The 13953-nt window shown below is 41.7% G+C and overlaps 1 protein-coding gene across 2 annotated transcripts in view; it reads right to left on the reverse strand.

Annotated features, from left to right (window-relative positions):
- Nucleotides 1–13953, reverse strand: part of pdzrn4 (PDZ domain containing ring finger 4) — a 472471-nt gene that overhangs the window by 432777 nt on the left and 25741 nt on the right. The window contains exon 3 of one of the 2 annotated variants that reach the window (XM_060839982.1): nt 8178–8285. The exons of the other annotated variant lie outside the window; for it this stretch is intronic. Coding sequence (XP_060695965.1) covers nt 8178–8285 — 108 coding nt within the window. The remainder of the gene's footprint in view (nt 1–8177; nt 8286–13953) is intronic. 2 annotated transcript variants of the gene reach the window in all.

The raw sequence follows: 13953 nt of genomic DNA on the forward strand, positions 1-13953 counted from the left end.
GTCAAAAAAATATTCAAGAGCCAGAGGAAGTGGTGGAGGCTGGTACAACTGCAACATTTAAAAGACATTTGGATGGGTATATGAATAGGAAGGATTTGGAGGGATATGGGCCGGGTGCTGGCAGATGGAACTAGATTGGGTTGGGATATCTGGTCGGCATGAACGGGTTGGACTGAAGGGTCTATTTCCATGCTATACATCTCTATGACTCTATTCCAATCCAGCAAGTAACACTTTCTGGAAACCATTGCTACAATTGTTAAAGCTATTGTAAAAGGTCATTTTTCTGGATGACTAAGTATGAATCTATGAAGTAGCAAGGTCAAGGGAGAAGCGGATTGCACAAATCAAAGACAATTATTGAACTTGCCTTGGAATAAATCAACTTTGCAGCTTGATTTGTTGCATTCTTGCTTTTGTAGAGGTCTAGCAATGATTTGTGCCCATTGGTAAACTATAAGCCAACTCATCTGATATGAACCAGCTTGATTTAACACTGCCATAGCACAGAATCAGAAACCTTAGTGTGGAAACAGGCCATTACAGTCCATCGAGTCCACACCGACCCAGACCTATTCCATCCCTGTAATTCCTCATTTCCCAAAGCTAATCCCCCAAGCCTGCACATCCCTGGACACAATAGGCAATTTAGCATGGCCAATCCATCTAACTTGCACATCTTTGGACTATGGGAGAAATGTGCATTTCTTGGTCAGTGGGAAAGTGAGGTCCCAAGGGATGTGGTAAGAACCAATCATCAAGTTGATGATGGTGAAGTGATTTATGACCTTGTCCCTGGGAAGTCTGAGTTGTTCCCCACGGGTCCTGTTATTATTCTTGCTAAGGACTCTCTCTCTCTCTCTCTCTCTCTCACATACACACACACACACACACAGGAAATGAATAAAATACTTATTCATCTCCAGTGGTATTGTTTGTGAGAAATGAAAGCTGTTCAATATGAAGTGAATCTCCTTTTGGCAAGAACATTGGATGTTCAAAACAAGACAATTAATATGTAAGAATTGACCTGTCCAATCTCCTTCCTTCAACCTCACCATTGGTTGGCACATTTCAAAATCCCTCATCAAACCCCTCCCACTCATCCTTTAAGAATCTCCTTGAAACCTATTTGTGACTCAAATCGTCATTAGCTCGATATGTTTTCACTTCAGAGCCCCACGGACATATTTCTATGTTAGAGACTCTGTACAGAATTATCGAATCTCTATTGTGTTGGAAGTTGGCAATTTGACCCACCAGGTCCATACTGCCCTTCCAAAGAGCATCCCACCCAGACCCACGCCCTACCCTATCCCTGTAACCCTGCATTTCCCATAGTTAATCCACCTAACCTGCACACCAGGACACTATGGGCAATTTAGCATGGCCGATCCAACCAACTTGCACATCTTTGGACTATGGGAGGAAATCAAAGCACCCAGAGGAAACCCATGCAGACATGGGGAGAATGTACAAACTTCATACAGGCAGCCAGTCACAGCTGGAATTGAATCCAGGTCCCTGGCACTGAGAGGCAACATTGTTAACCACTGAGCCACTATGCTGCCCGTGGTATGTGTGTTTTATTTCTACATTACAGGGAGAAAGTGAGGACTGCAGATGCTGGAAATCAGAGTCGAGAGTGTGGTGCTGAAAAAGCACAGCTGGTCAGGCAGCATCTGAGCAGAAGAATTGACCGTTGAGTACAAGCCCTTCATCAGGAGACTGAGTGGCTGTGCTTTTCCAGCATTGCACTCTTCGACATATATACGTTACACACCAACACAAAACAGAGTGACAGGGGCATCAGGAATTTTGTCAAGTGGTCAGTCATTTGATAGGATTAATAGTGAAAATTTGGAGAATGCAGAATATTTGGAGAAGAGGCAAGAGTACTGAAGGGTCAGTAAGAGTGATAGTGAAATGAAAGGTTAGGAATGTCCATGGATTTGGGATCAAGAGTATTTTAGAATGGGGTAGTGAGCATTTGTTTGGGGACTGAGGCAAATACTCATTTGGAACTTGAGAACATATTTACAAAGAAGAGCGAGTTAAATACAATCAAGGTAGGAGGATAAACAGCAGTGCAGGGGAATGGGAACAATTGGCACAGGAAAATAACAGGTCAAAACACTTTTGATCAAAAAAACTTCCTTACCAATTGGAGCACAGCAACAATACAGGTATGATTACTTGATTTCTTTTACACTTATCGCTAACAAAACACACAATGGCATCCCACACTGGAGAAACTTTTAAAAATTCAGTTTGTTCATTTTGCAAAATGAAGAATTGCTTAACGACAAGATGTTGCTCTGCCTGGCTACTTTTCCGAGTTGATGCTGTCAGTCCAAACTACAACATTCTCTGCTGTTCAATGTGAATATTTGCTGAACAGTTCATTCTGGGATTTGACTTCACCTGGGTACAGCTCCAAAGAAAACTCAAAATTCTTTCCATATCACAACCACTACCTGATATATTCTCCTAGTTTGCAGGCAACCCACTTCCACACTGCTGAACAATTGGAAATTTTCATAGCTTATGCCATTTCCCCGAAATCAAAAGAGTGCAGGGTGCCAGGTTAAAAACACCCACTTTAAATCCTGGCTTTTGATATAAATTAAGTTCTTCATAGATTCAACATTAAAAAGAATGACCCAAATATGTGTAAGTAAAATTTATAACAGTTAAGGCTAATTACCCTATCTTTAAAAAAAAACATATTTTACTCCGTACTCTCCATGCAATGAGCATAAAAAGAGCGGAAAGAATAAAATATTTGAAACACATGTTTAGCTCTTAGTTTGGCTATTTTTTGTGCAATTACTGATTGATTCTCCAGACCTTGAGTGAGGATTGATTGCTTTTACAAGTCTTTGGCAGTTATGCATTTGTCAGCTTCTGTTACTCGGCCGTTTTTTATTCTTTAAATTGCAGTAGGAAGGGTATGCAAGTCTTTGCCGTGTTAGGAACATGACATTTCGACCTCTGCAAAAGTATTACTCCCAGATTTTCAGACAATGTTTGTCATATCTGACAAGAAATGCACATCATCAGACTACTTTAATATGAGAACGGACAGACAGACAGAGAGAGATCGAGACACAAAGAGACCAAGAGGTGGAGAGTGAGTGAGTAAGTGAGAGTGTGTGTGCGTGTGCGTGTGTGTATCTAAGAGAGACTCAGACAAAGAAAGGGAGAGAGAGAGATTTGACAATAATCTTTTTCTCATGTCCATCAGTAGCTGTTTAACCAGTAGTCAATTTACTTTTTAACATCAGTAAATACTAAAATGATTTGAACGTCCTTTTCTCTGCAACCTCCAGAAGCATCAATGCCTTGTTGAGACACAGTTCAAGGCTTATGCTCCAAATGGTGCAAACCAGGTGTGAACCTGGTGACCATTAACAGCCATTTCTCTGTGAAAGCATCCCATCCGTACCTAAACATAGCCTTGCCTGACATCACAACTCACACAGCATAGCACAAATGTCTGAACAATTAGCAAGATTAGTGGGTCTAACAGAGTTTCAACTCACATACCAGGAGCCCCTTTTTCCAACCATTCCTGGCTCAGACTGAGGACTGACTTCGTCTTGTTCAGGCTGTCACTGGATAAGCTGGTGATAAGCCATGCTGGTGAGGTTATGGACATGGGGAACAGGCCTGGTGGAAGCTTGTATTGATATCAACTCCACCAGCCCATATTGGCAAAAGCTCCCACAACTCCTGAAAACTAGTGGTGATATTCCAACCATAAATTATTTTGCGAGATTCCTCCAATTTCTTACACTGATGGAGTAATGCCTGCCTTGGAATCAGAATTCAGTTCAGATCACTCCCAGTCGTCAGAGATTCTCAAATACATGTACACCAGTTCAATTTCATTGGAAAAAAATCTGAGGATTTTCCAACACAGTGTAATTCATAATGCAACTCACATCTGGGGTTAACCAGACTCTTCAAGGAAAATTATAATTAGAATCAAATAAGGATTATGTGGACAGTGTTTTCTATATTAGACAGATGACAGCATCTTCCCACGAATTCAAATTTATCTTCCGTACAATGCTTACAAAGAAAAGACTATTTCTTGTTGAAATACCAAGTCTATTATTCTTGTTGATACATTCGCTGTCTCTGGCATCAGGTGTGACAGAATAGGATGAAAATGAAATCCTATAACTTTGGAATGTGTTGAGCAAATATGTTGATTTGAATGGTCAGTTCCTGTTCTATAAATTCTGTACAGTAATTATTGAAGTAATTCAGCTTCATGTATGTCATGTAGTGCCAATTAAAGCTCTTGCCCCACTTTTAATGTTCAGTACTTAACCCTCCCTCTGACTACACAAAAGTACAAAAATAGCAGTCCTTCAAGCCTGTCAATATTCTCATGGCTGATGTAGACCCTAACTTAACTCTTTATCTCTCAACTCATTCAGGATGCAAAAATATACCATTATTCACACCTTCAATATCCATTCACCTCTGCAGAAAGGAAAATGAGCGGAGGGACGACAGCACAGTGGGGAAAAGTCATTAGAAATGTTTGTTCTGCTTCCCTCTCTGAGCCACTATTGGCACAGACTAACTGGGCTGAAATCGCTTGTTTCCTTTTAATCTCCATGTAACTCTTGGGCAAAAAGATGGGTAATCCATTCCCAGAGGCATTAACAGGTGAAGCTGGCCACAACGGTAGTGGAATTGGTGATGAAGGTCAAGATTAGAGTGGTGCTGCCTGACATGCTGTGCTTTTCTAGCACCACTCTAATCTTGACTCTGATCTCCAGCATCTGCAGTCCTCACTTTAGTGATGGTGATGAAACCCGCTCATCCTTGCGCACACTTGCTTGGTGGTGCTCTCTTGTGGCTCACCACAGTTGGGAAGAATCAAGTCCTCGCTGTGACATTGTGGGACTCAGCGGAGTCACATCAACGACAACAGTTCACTACCAAAACGAGATTAGTATGCTCCCTCGTCTTCTCCTGAAGGTACAGGCATGCCCCAAGTGAAGTTACCACTTGAAAGTCTGGCAAATGCTAGTAATGCTGAGAATTAGACTCAATCATGTTTTTACTCTACACATTACTTGTGGCTCAGTATTGCATCCTGTAGGGTCTTTAACCACAGGGCCATTGGATAGCATGCTTAAATAGATTAAAATGAAAGGTTGTGACTCATTTTACACCCAACAACTCTGTGCCCAACAGAACCAAATGCTTGACATCAACTATCTAGCGCTAAACAATCAGTCTGCTCCATAGATACAACCAACAGAAGCTGCATGGATGAGCAATGATGGGGTAAAGTCGAAGGGGATTGAAATTAATAGTAGCTCAACTCTTTGCAGCCGGCATTAGGGGTCACAGCTGGCCAGCAGCTGCAAGACTGAAAATTCCACTGACAAAACACAACAAGCTAAGACCCTTCAACATCTCCAAGGGGGAATTCCTTCTGGGAATACAGCTGAGCTCCTGCTTCCTGCCAGCATAAGAACACAACATCTCCTTAATACATTGCGGAGCACTGATTCTGTCAAGTATTTGTACAGTTATGTTGGAATTTTTTCCACCCATAACTTCCGAGTACCATTTCTCATTAGCTGCCTCTGTGCTTCAAGCAGACTTCTGCAGGAACACGGCAATGAGTTTGAAAGAAGCTGCTGTTGGATTAACAGTGGATCAGTGTACAGGCGACAATCAGAGTAAAATGGGATTCAGATAGTTTTCAGTTAATACTTCATTGTAGGAAGTCCATAATCTAGGCAGAAAGTCCTGTTTAATCAAGGTTGTTCCACACTACAAACTCCAAAAGCTCACTGAAATAGGGAATAAACAGAGTTCTGGCTCAGTATCTTAGTCTGAAGGAATTACTTCGGTTCTTTAGCTTCCAGCCTCACACATTATTCTTAATGTGTGTTATTACACTGGTGTCCAAGACCAACATTGGCAGAAATACATAGCTATATTGATAGTTTGAGTAAATGGACAGCAACAATGTGGGAGCCAAATCGGTTCTAATGTATGTGCAATTCTGAGGAAGGCTTTAGTTAATCTGCCAATGTCAAAACCAGAAAGGAATATTCTCCTACTCGCCTCACATTCTAACAAATCAAACTTCAGAAAGAAAATAATGGCAACAGCCTCTCCCCACCTCAGCACTTCCACTTATTCTGACATGCAGTATATTTATCACAAGGGTAACATCCAGAACGAATCCAAACAGAGCAGCCTTTCATGTCAGTAGCCTAGCAACACCAGATGGATGGTTTATGATGACATCATTAGTTTAGTAGTGGTGAATGGCCAATGGTGACATCACATCTATTAATCACAAGAATTATGAATCATGGCAAATTCAAAAAAGGCAGCCATTCAAATCAACGGCTGAGTGACTTGGAATGGCTTCTTAGGGTAGTGTCAGCTAAGCAAGAAGTCTCATCATGGTCTGCTGCTTGCCCACCCAGTGAATTCCCCCATCATGCACCCCTTCCCCACATCGTCCATCTTCCTGTAGATCTCCCAGTCAGGAAAATTACATCTTTATCAAAACAATACAACTTACCGTATCAGCAGGTTTATAAAGGCCCCAATGTACATGTATTAGCTAATGCCGAGGTTTAAAGGAAAGAGAAGCATGTACATAATTCTCCTTCAAACTAAGTTTATTTGTGTCTCTAAGGGGCAAGGTCTATACAGTACAAGGGGAGAGAGGAACTGTACCCAACAAATGAAAATATTCGGGAATTTCTTCACCAAACTTCAAGCGTGGATATTTTCTTCCAGACACGTATCCACAAAGGCTGCACTTGCTGACATCAAACAGCATGGTGGTACCTTAGAAATACTGTTACAAATCCCAATAACAATACTATGTTAATGAGACATATCTCAACGTCACTGAAATAAACTGTCGAATTAAGTATAATTTGAATTTGGAATTTACAGAATCAGCTTAATATTGGGCACATTCAAAATAATCAACAGGACATCAGTCACAAAAAACCATTTTGATGCAAACTGAATAAACGGGTATGTTGTGACAACAGAAATGACACAGACAAAGTAAGAAGCAAAGCACAACTTTTCACGGTTAATAACAGCCTTAATATTGTTTTCATATGAGCACTGCAAGGCTGGCAAACAGATCCTTACATTAAAAGAAAATGTGTGATCTATATCCTCTCTACCTAGTTAAACAGAGTTCTGCATGACACATGTCATCATAAGTCATCATTGTAAGTAATCTGATGAGACAAAGTAAGCCAATCAACTCTGGCATGTACAACACAAGATATTCCCCCCACAAAATATAGAGACAGTGAGTTTCAATCAGGACCAAAGCTACACCATTCCCCAGGTAATTCAAAGCTGCTCAAGGTCTCTACAGAAGCAGAAAAGAGAGGGAAAAAACAATCTTTCACACACATTTGGTTTACCAATTCAACGCAAGCATTTCTACATATCCTTTAGCAAATGGAGTAGTAATGGTTAAGAAGAGTCAAGTGAGGATGATGCAAACCACATACAGAGCAAGATGATGTCCTGGGAGCACAATTTGACAAAAAAGGTCCCAGAGGCAATCAAAATGCTTTTGAGGAATAACAAATTGCCTACTGCATCAAAACACTGTGAAATGGCTGTTCAAATAAAAATAAATTGCTTTGAACTGGTTTACCTCAGGGCCACAACAGTCACAGCCCAACCAAGAGAACTGCTATCCCAACATTACTGAAGCCTGGCTCTCACCTGGCCTTCACAAGCAGTGTTATGCAATGGCAATTGGCAACGTGAAAAGCAATTCAATTCTGATGTTGCCACAACCGCTGCACAGCCTCCCCTTTTCCCTAAACCACAGGGGGCATTGATGCCAATGGCAGAAATCCTGCTTGAAATCAGGGAACTGGGCAGAGGGCAGGCAACAAAGCTGCAGTCTCCCCTGGTCTGCATAACCATTACTTGCTGGAATCGCTGCCAGTTAGACAAAATCTCAACCGAACAAATCTTTACTACGGATTCACTCAAATACTAAAGTGTTGTGTACGTCCAGCTCAAGAGAGATGACATGGAAGCACACTGTCTCCTTTAGAGGAAAAATGGAATGCATTCAGCCATGAAAGGGAAAGAGCAGGCATTGATTCATGTTGCCACACCTCCTCCTGCCTTACCTCAATGATCCTGTCATGAACTTCCAGTCCATCTGCTCTGTCAGCAGGCCCTTTCTCCATAACTTTGGAAACATAAATTCCTTCACTTGGAGAATCTTCCTCACTTTCCTATAAAGCAAGACAGAAAGAAATTCAGCATGGATTTGGGAATAAGGCAACTCCCAAGCAGAACAAATTACATTATTGCCTTGGTATCTAGGTTAGAAAGGGAATTGGGGAGGTGTCTCAGTTAAAACTTTAGAATTCCAGGGTACCATTAAAGCTTGCTTTGCAAGATTCAGTCACTAATTTTAACATGAAAATTCCCTTATTGGGTTATTTTAGATGGGTGTCCGCAGTTCAGCGGTAGTCACACCCAGAGCCACAGGTCAGGAGGTCAACATTTGTGGGATCTTGCAGTGTGCACAATGATTACCACATTTTCTATAATCCAGAGAGAGAGAGAGAGAGAGAGAAAGGCAACAGAGAGAGAAAAAGGCAACAGAGAGCAAGGCAGAGAGAGACAGATAGAGAGGGAGGGAGAGAGAAAGAGAAAGAGAAAGGCAATACAGAGTAGGAGACAGAGATTAAGGCAAGAAAAAGAGAGAGAGATCAAGGCAACAGAGAGAGGTGTGTGAGAGAGAGAGAGAGAGACAGAGACACACACAGTGAGTAAGGAGATGGAGAGAGTGTAATTCAATTTAGATTTAGATTAGATTACTTACAGTGTGGAAACAGGCCCTTCGGCCCAACAAGCCCACACCGACCCGCTGAAGCGCAACCCACCCATACCCCTACACCGAACACTACGGGCAATTTAGCATGGCCAATTCACCTAACCTGCACATGTTTGGACAGTGGGAGGAAACCGGAGCACCCGCAGGAAACCCACGCAGACACGGGGAGAATGTGCAAACTCCACACAGTCAGTTGTCTGAGGCAGGAATTGAATCTGGGTCTCTGGTGCTGTGAGGCAGCAGTGCTAACCACTGTGCCACCGTGCCACCCCAGTGTTGTGGTTCTGTTCGCCGAGCTGGAAATTTGTGATGCAGATGTTTCGTCCCCTGTCTAGGTGACATCCTCAGTGCTTGGGAGCCTCCTATGAGACGCTTCTCTGATGTTTCCTCCGGCATTGATAGTGGTTTGTATCTGCCGCTTCCGGTTGTCAGTTCCAGCTGTCCATTGCAGTGGCCGGTATATTGGGTCAAGGTCGGTGTGCTTATTGATTGAATCTATGGATGAGTGCCATGCCTCTAGGAATTCAATTGCTAAGGGGAGCTTTGGGATATCCTGAGATTGTGAAAAGTGTTTCCTAAATAGCTTTTCTATTTCTAGACACCTAGATTTCTAAAATTCTAAACACCTGGGTAATAAAGAACCTGAGAATAGATATGGAATGTCAGCCATGGCTTCACGGGTTTAAGACACTTGGCAGCAGAAATCGAAGCTGGTACTGCAATTCAGGACGTCAGTTACTTCCCCTCCCCATATCCTGACCAATACTATTCCTCAAATAATAATCACACAATACAGATTAACTGGTTATATTGTCATATCACTGTTGGTGGGAGAAAGTTGCTGTGCATCCTACATCACAATTGCCACGTTACAAAAGAGCTTAATTGGCTATGTGTTTGGCGGCAGCGTGTTGTTGCTCGCAGTACTGTATCATGAGAGTCTTTCGTTTTTGTCTTCAGATTGTCAAAATCCACAAAATTATTGTTGAAAATGTATGAATAATTTTTAAGGCTCTATTAGGCCTCTGGCATAATCAACCAGTAAAATGAATTTGCTAACAGTATTTGCTTGTTCCTCACAAGAATAATTACTAATATGTGGTAACTAGGTCAGGACATTAGAGCCCAATTAATGTGCAGTAATTATTTTTCAGACCTTTTTTTGTTTAGTGCATCCAAGCTGTTCTTAAACTGCAACACATCACATACGAGAACAAAGATGGAAAAGCAGCAGTTTAAAATAGCAAGCTCCTGAAACACACACCCAGCAACTAAAAATAGAGTAAAACATGCCTTCCTTTTCAGTCATGTAGCATTCTAGACCATGCATTTTGCCCAACAAGTCCACATCAACCCTCTGAAGAGTAACCCACCCAGACCCATTAACCTACCCCTGACTAATGTACCTAACTTACACATCCCTGAATGCTATGGGCAATTTAGCCTAGCCAATTCACTTAACCTGCATATTTTTGGATTGTGGGAGGAAACCGGAGCACCCAGAGGAAACCCACACAGACACGGGGAGAATGTGCAAACTCCACACAGTCACCAGAGGCTGCAATTAAACCCAGGTCCCTGGCACTGTGAAGCAGCAGTGCTAACCACTGAGCCACCACACCACCCTTCTCAGATTGCTACTTTCCAATAGAAGTGGTAAGGCAGGTCTATTCCATAACCCAGCTCACAAATAAAACAAATTCCAATCGTAGAGAATTAAATTCTTCACAGTTCACCTTACCAATAGATGAAAATTAAATACAATCAGATTTGATCTAAACATAATCAACTCTTCTGATGACACGGAGGAAACTGAGCAAGATGATCACTCTGGGTCCCATGTCCTCGATTTGCCCTCAGTAATAAAGATTTAGTCCAGGGGTGGGGAACCTGCGGCCTCAAGGTCGCATGTGGCCTTCTAGGCCATTGTATATGGCCTTTTGAATGCATCCAAATTTTTGATTGAGCTCTCAGAAGATGACATTTTAAAGTCTTTATTTGATGCTAAGAAAGATCCGACTGAAATATGGAAAAATGCAATAGAATACTCATGCCTTCGGCAACATGCACGAAAAATGCTTTCTTGCTTTTCAACCACTTATTGCTGCGAATCTACATTCTCCTATTTAACCAAAATCAAGACCCCCTTAAGGTCACAAATGACGGATACCCGTCTAGACGATCAGCTAAAACTGCAGACCTCCATGCTTCAACCAAATATTCAAATGCTTTCCTACAAAAGGCAGTCATAACAAAATCATTAAAAGGTTAGTTAACTTTAAAATTAACATATTTTTCATTTTTTTTAGTTAGTACATAATAGTTAGATTTTTACAAAATAATGTGAATTTTGAAGAATATATAATTGAAGTTTCTTGGATGCGGCCTTATTAGATTATAACTAACATAATGCGCCTTCCAACATGAAAAGGTTCCCCATCCCTGATTTAGTCTATTGCCCAAGTTTAATTCCCCATGTAGCCGAGACACAGCTCAGGGTAAAGATGTTTGAGGGTAATGCTTTCAGGTAGAAGTCAATAATTTTTTGAATTAACCCACTTCTAAACTGGTTGTTTATTTGAACTTCCACTTGAGTATTTCTTAATTTTCAGCAATTCATACCTTAACCCCCATCCCCTTTGCTATTTTTGTGGGGAGCTTGGTCATTGGGGAAAGCTGTGCCAAGGCTGCCTGGGCTGCATCCCCTTCTCAGGTGCCCATGACCAAGTCTAAACTGTAGTACTTGAGCCTTAATGCAATCTGTGGAGATTTTATCTTTCCTAATATACCATAGCAATGATCCTCATTCTAGGGACAATGGCTTCCTCTGTCTTCAGTTGGGAGTGGATTTTGGATCGTGCTCCTCATCATTTACTTGGCCTAGGGCAAACGCATTTATTGATCTATCCATTCACTTGATGAGACGATCACTGTTAAGACCAACATTTCATGGCCATCCCTCATACTCTTGAGAAAAAGGGAAGGTGAGTTGCCATGAAACCCATGAGCAAAGCACACACCCATAATGCTGTTGAGAGTAAACTTGCAGGAAACATTAAAAACACGTGAAGAGAAAAAGATTAGTAAAGGCAAATGCAGGGTCCTTACAGTCATAGAATACCAAATGTGGAAGCAGGCCATTCGGTCCATCAAGTCCATACCAACACTCCAAAGAACATCCCACCCAGGTCAATCCCCCTTAGCCTATCCCCATCACCCCACATTTCCCATGGCTAATCCACCTAGTTTGCACATGGCCGGACATTATGGGCAACTTAACATGACCAATCCAACTAACCTGCTCATCTTTGGGCTGTGGGAAGAAACCATAGCACGTGGAGGAAACTCATGCAAACACGGGGAGAATGTACACACAGTCACTGGGGCTCGAATTGAACCGAAGCAGCTACGCACAAAGAATTTGATACTGTCTTCACAGAAGAGGACAGAAAAATACTCTCTCAGAAATAGGAGGGCACCAAGCGTCTCATGAGAGGGTGAAATTAAAGGGAATAATTAGTAAGAAAATGGCGCTTAGGAAATTAATGAGGTTACAGGCTAACAAATCACCAGGCCCTAATAATCTACATTGCAAAGTACAAAAGGAAGTTGCCCTGAAAATACGAGATGTATTTCCAGACTTGCACAGACTAGAGTATGAAGAGTTTTTAATAGAAACTTACAAGATAATGCATGGCTTGGAAAGGGTGGACGCTAGGAAATTGTTTCCGTTAGGCGAGGAGACTAGGACCCGTGGACACAGCCTTAGAATTAGAGGGGGTCAATTCAGAACAGAAATGCGGAGACATTTCTTCACCAGAGTGTGGTAGGCCTGTGGAATTCATTGCCGCAGAGTGCAGTGGAAGCCAGGACGCTAAATGTCTTCAAGGCAGAGATTGATACATTCTTGATGTCACAAGGAATTAAGGGCTTCGGGTAGAATGTTGGTAAGTGGAGTTGAAATGCCCATCAGCGATGATTGAATCTCGGAGTGGACTCGATGGGCCGAATAGCCTTACTTCCGCTCCTATGTCTTATGGTCTTATAGAGTAGATTCTACAGATTGGAGAGAGAGAAATGTACTCTGCTATTTCAACAGGGAGGGAAAGAGAAAAGGAGAGAATTGCAGACTGGTTAGCTTAACATTGGTAGTGAGGAAAAATGCTCATTATTATAAAAGATGTGACATCAGAACATTTGGAAAACACTTAACAGTATTAGACAAAGCTACCATGAGTTTATGAAAGACAAATCATGCTTAACAAATCCCCTGGAGATTTTTGAGGATCTAACTTGTAGAGTAGTTAAGGGAAACTCAGTGGATATTGTGTGTTTGGTTTTGCAGAAGGCTTTTGATAAGGTTCATCTTCGGAGATTAGTGGGCAAAGTTAAAGCACATGGGTAATATTCATTGAGAATTGGTTTGACAGACAGGGTATTTGAATGAATGGGTATTTGAAGTTCTACCTTTTGGCATGACAAGCAGAAAGGAGATTATTTAACCAGGATATATTGGGAAGGGTGAATGTTGGAGATATCTGGGCGTGCTTGTACTGTCGATGAAAATAGACAGGCAGGTGCATCAAGCAATTAGGAAGGCAAGTGGCATATTGGCCTTCATTGCAAGAGAACTAGAACTCAGAAGGAGAGATATCTTACTTTAGTTATACAGGACTGTGATGGGACCACACCTGGTGTGTCACATGCAGTTTCATCTTCGTATCCAAGAGAGAATATACTTGCCATTGAGAGAGTGCAGCAGAAATTCATTACCTGATGACAAAACTGTCTGGGAGGAGAGACTGGCTTAGTTGGGTGCATATTCACCAGAATTTAGAACAATGAGATTCAGATTTCAATCTGATTGAAACAAATAGAATTCTAAGAGTTGGATAGATACAGGGAAGAGGTTCTACCTGATTGACAAGTTTAGAACCAGGGAACATTGTTTCAGGTTGTGGGGTATCCAATTTAGGACTGAGATGAGGAAATATTTCTTCACTCAAAAGGTAATGAATCTCAGGAATTCTCCACCACAGAAGGCTATGGAGGCCAAATCA

The sequence above is a fragment of the Hemiscyllium ocellatum genome, chromosome 19, assembly GCF_020745735.1.
Source record: "Hemiscyllium ocellatum isolate sHemOce1 chromosome 19, sHemOce1.pat.X.cur, whole genome shotgun sequence".
Taxonomy (NCBI): Eukaryota; Metazoa; Chordata; class Chondrichthyes; order Orectolobiformes; family Hemiscylliidae; genus Hemiscyllium; species Hemiscyllium ocellatum.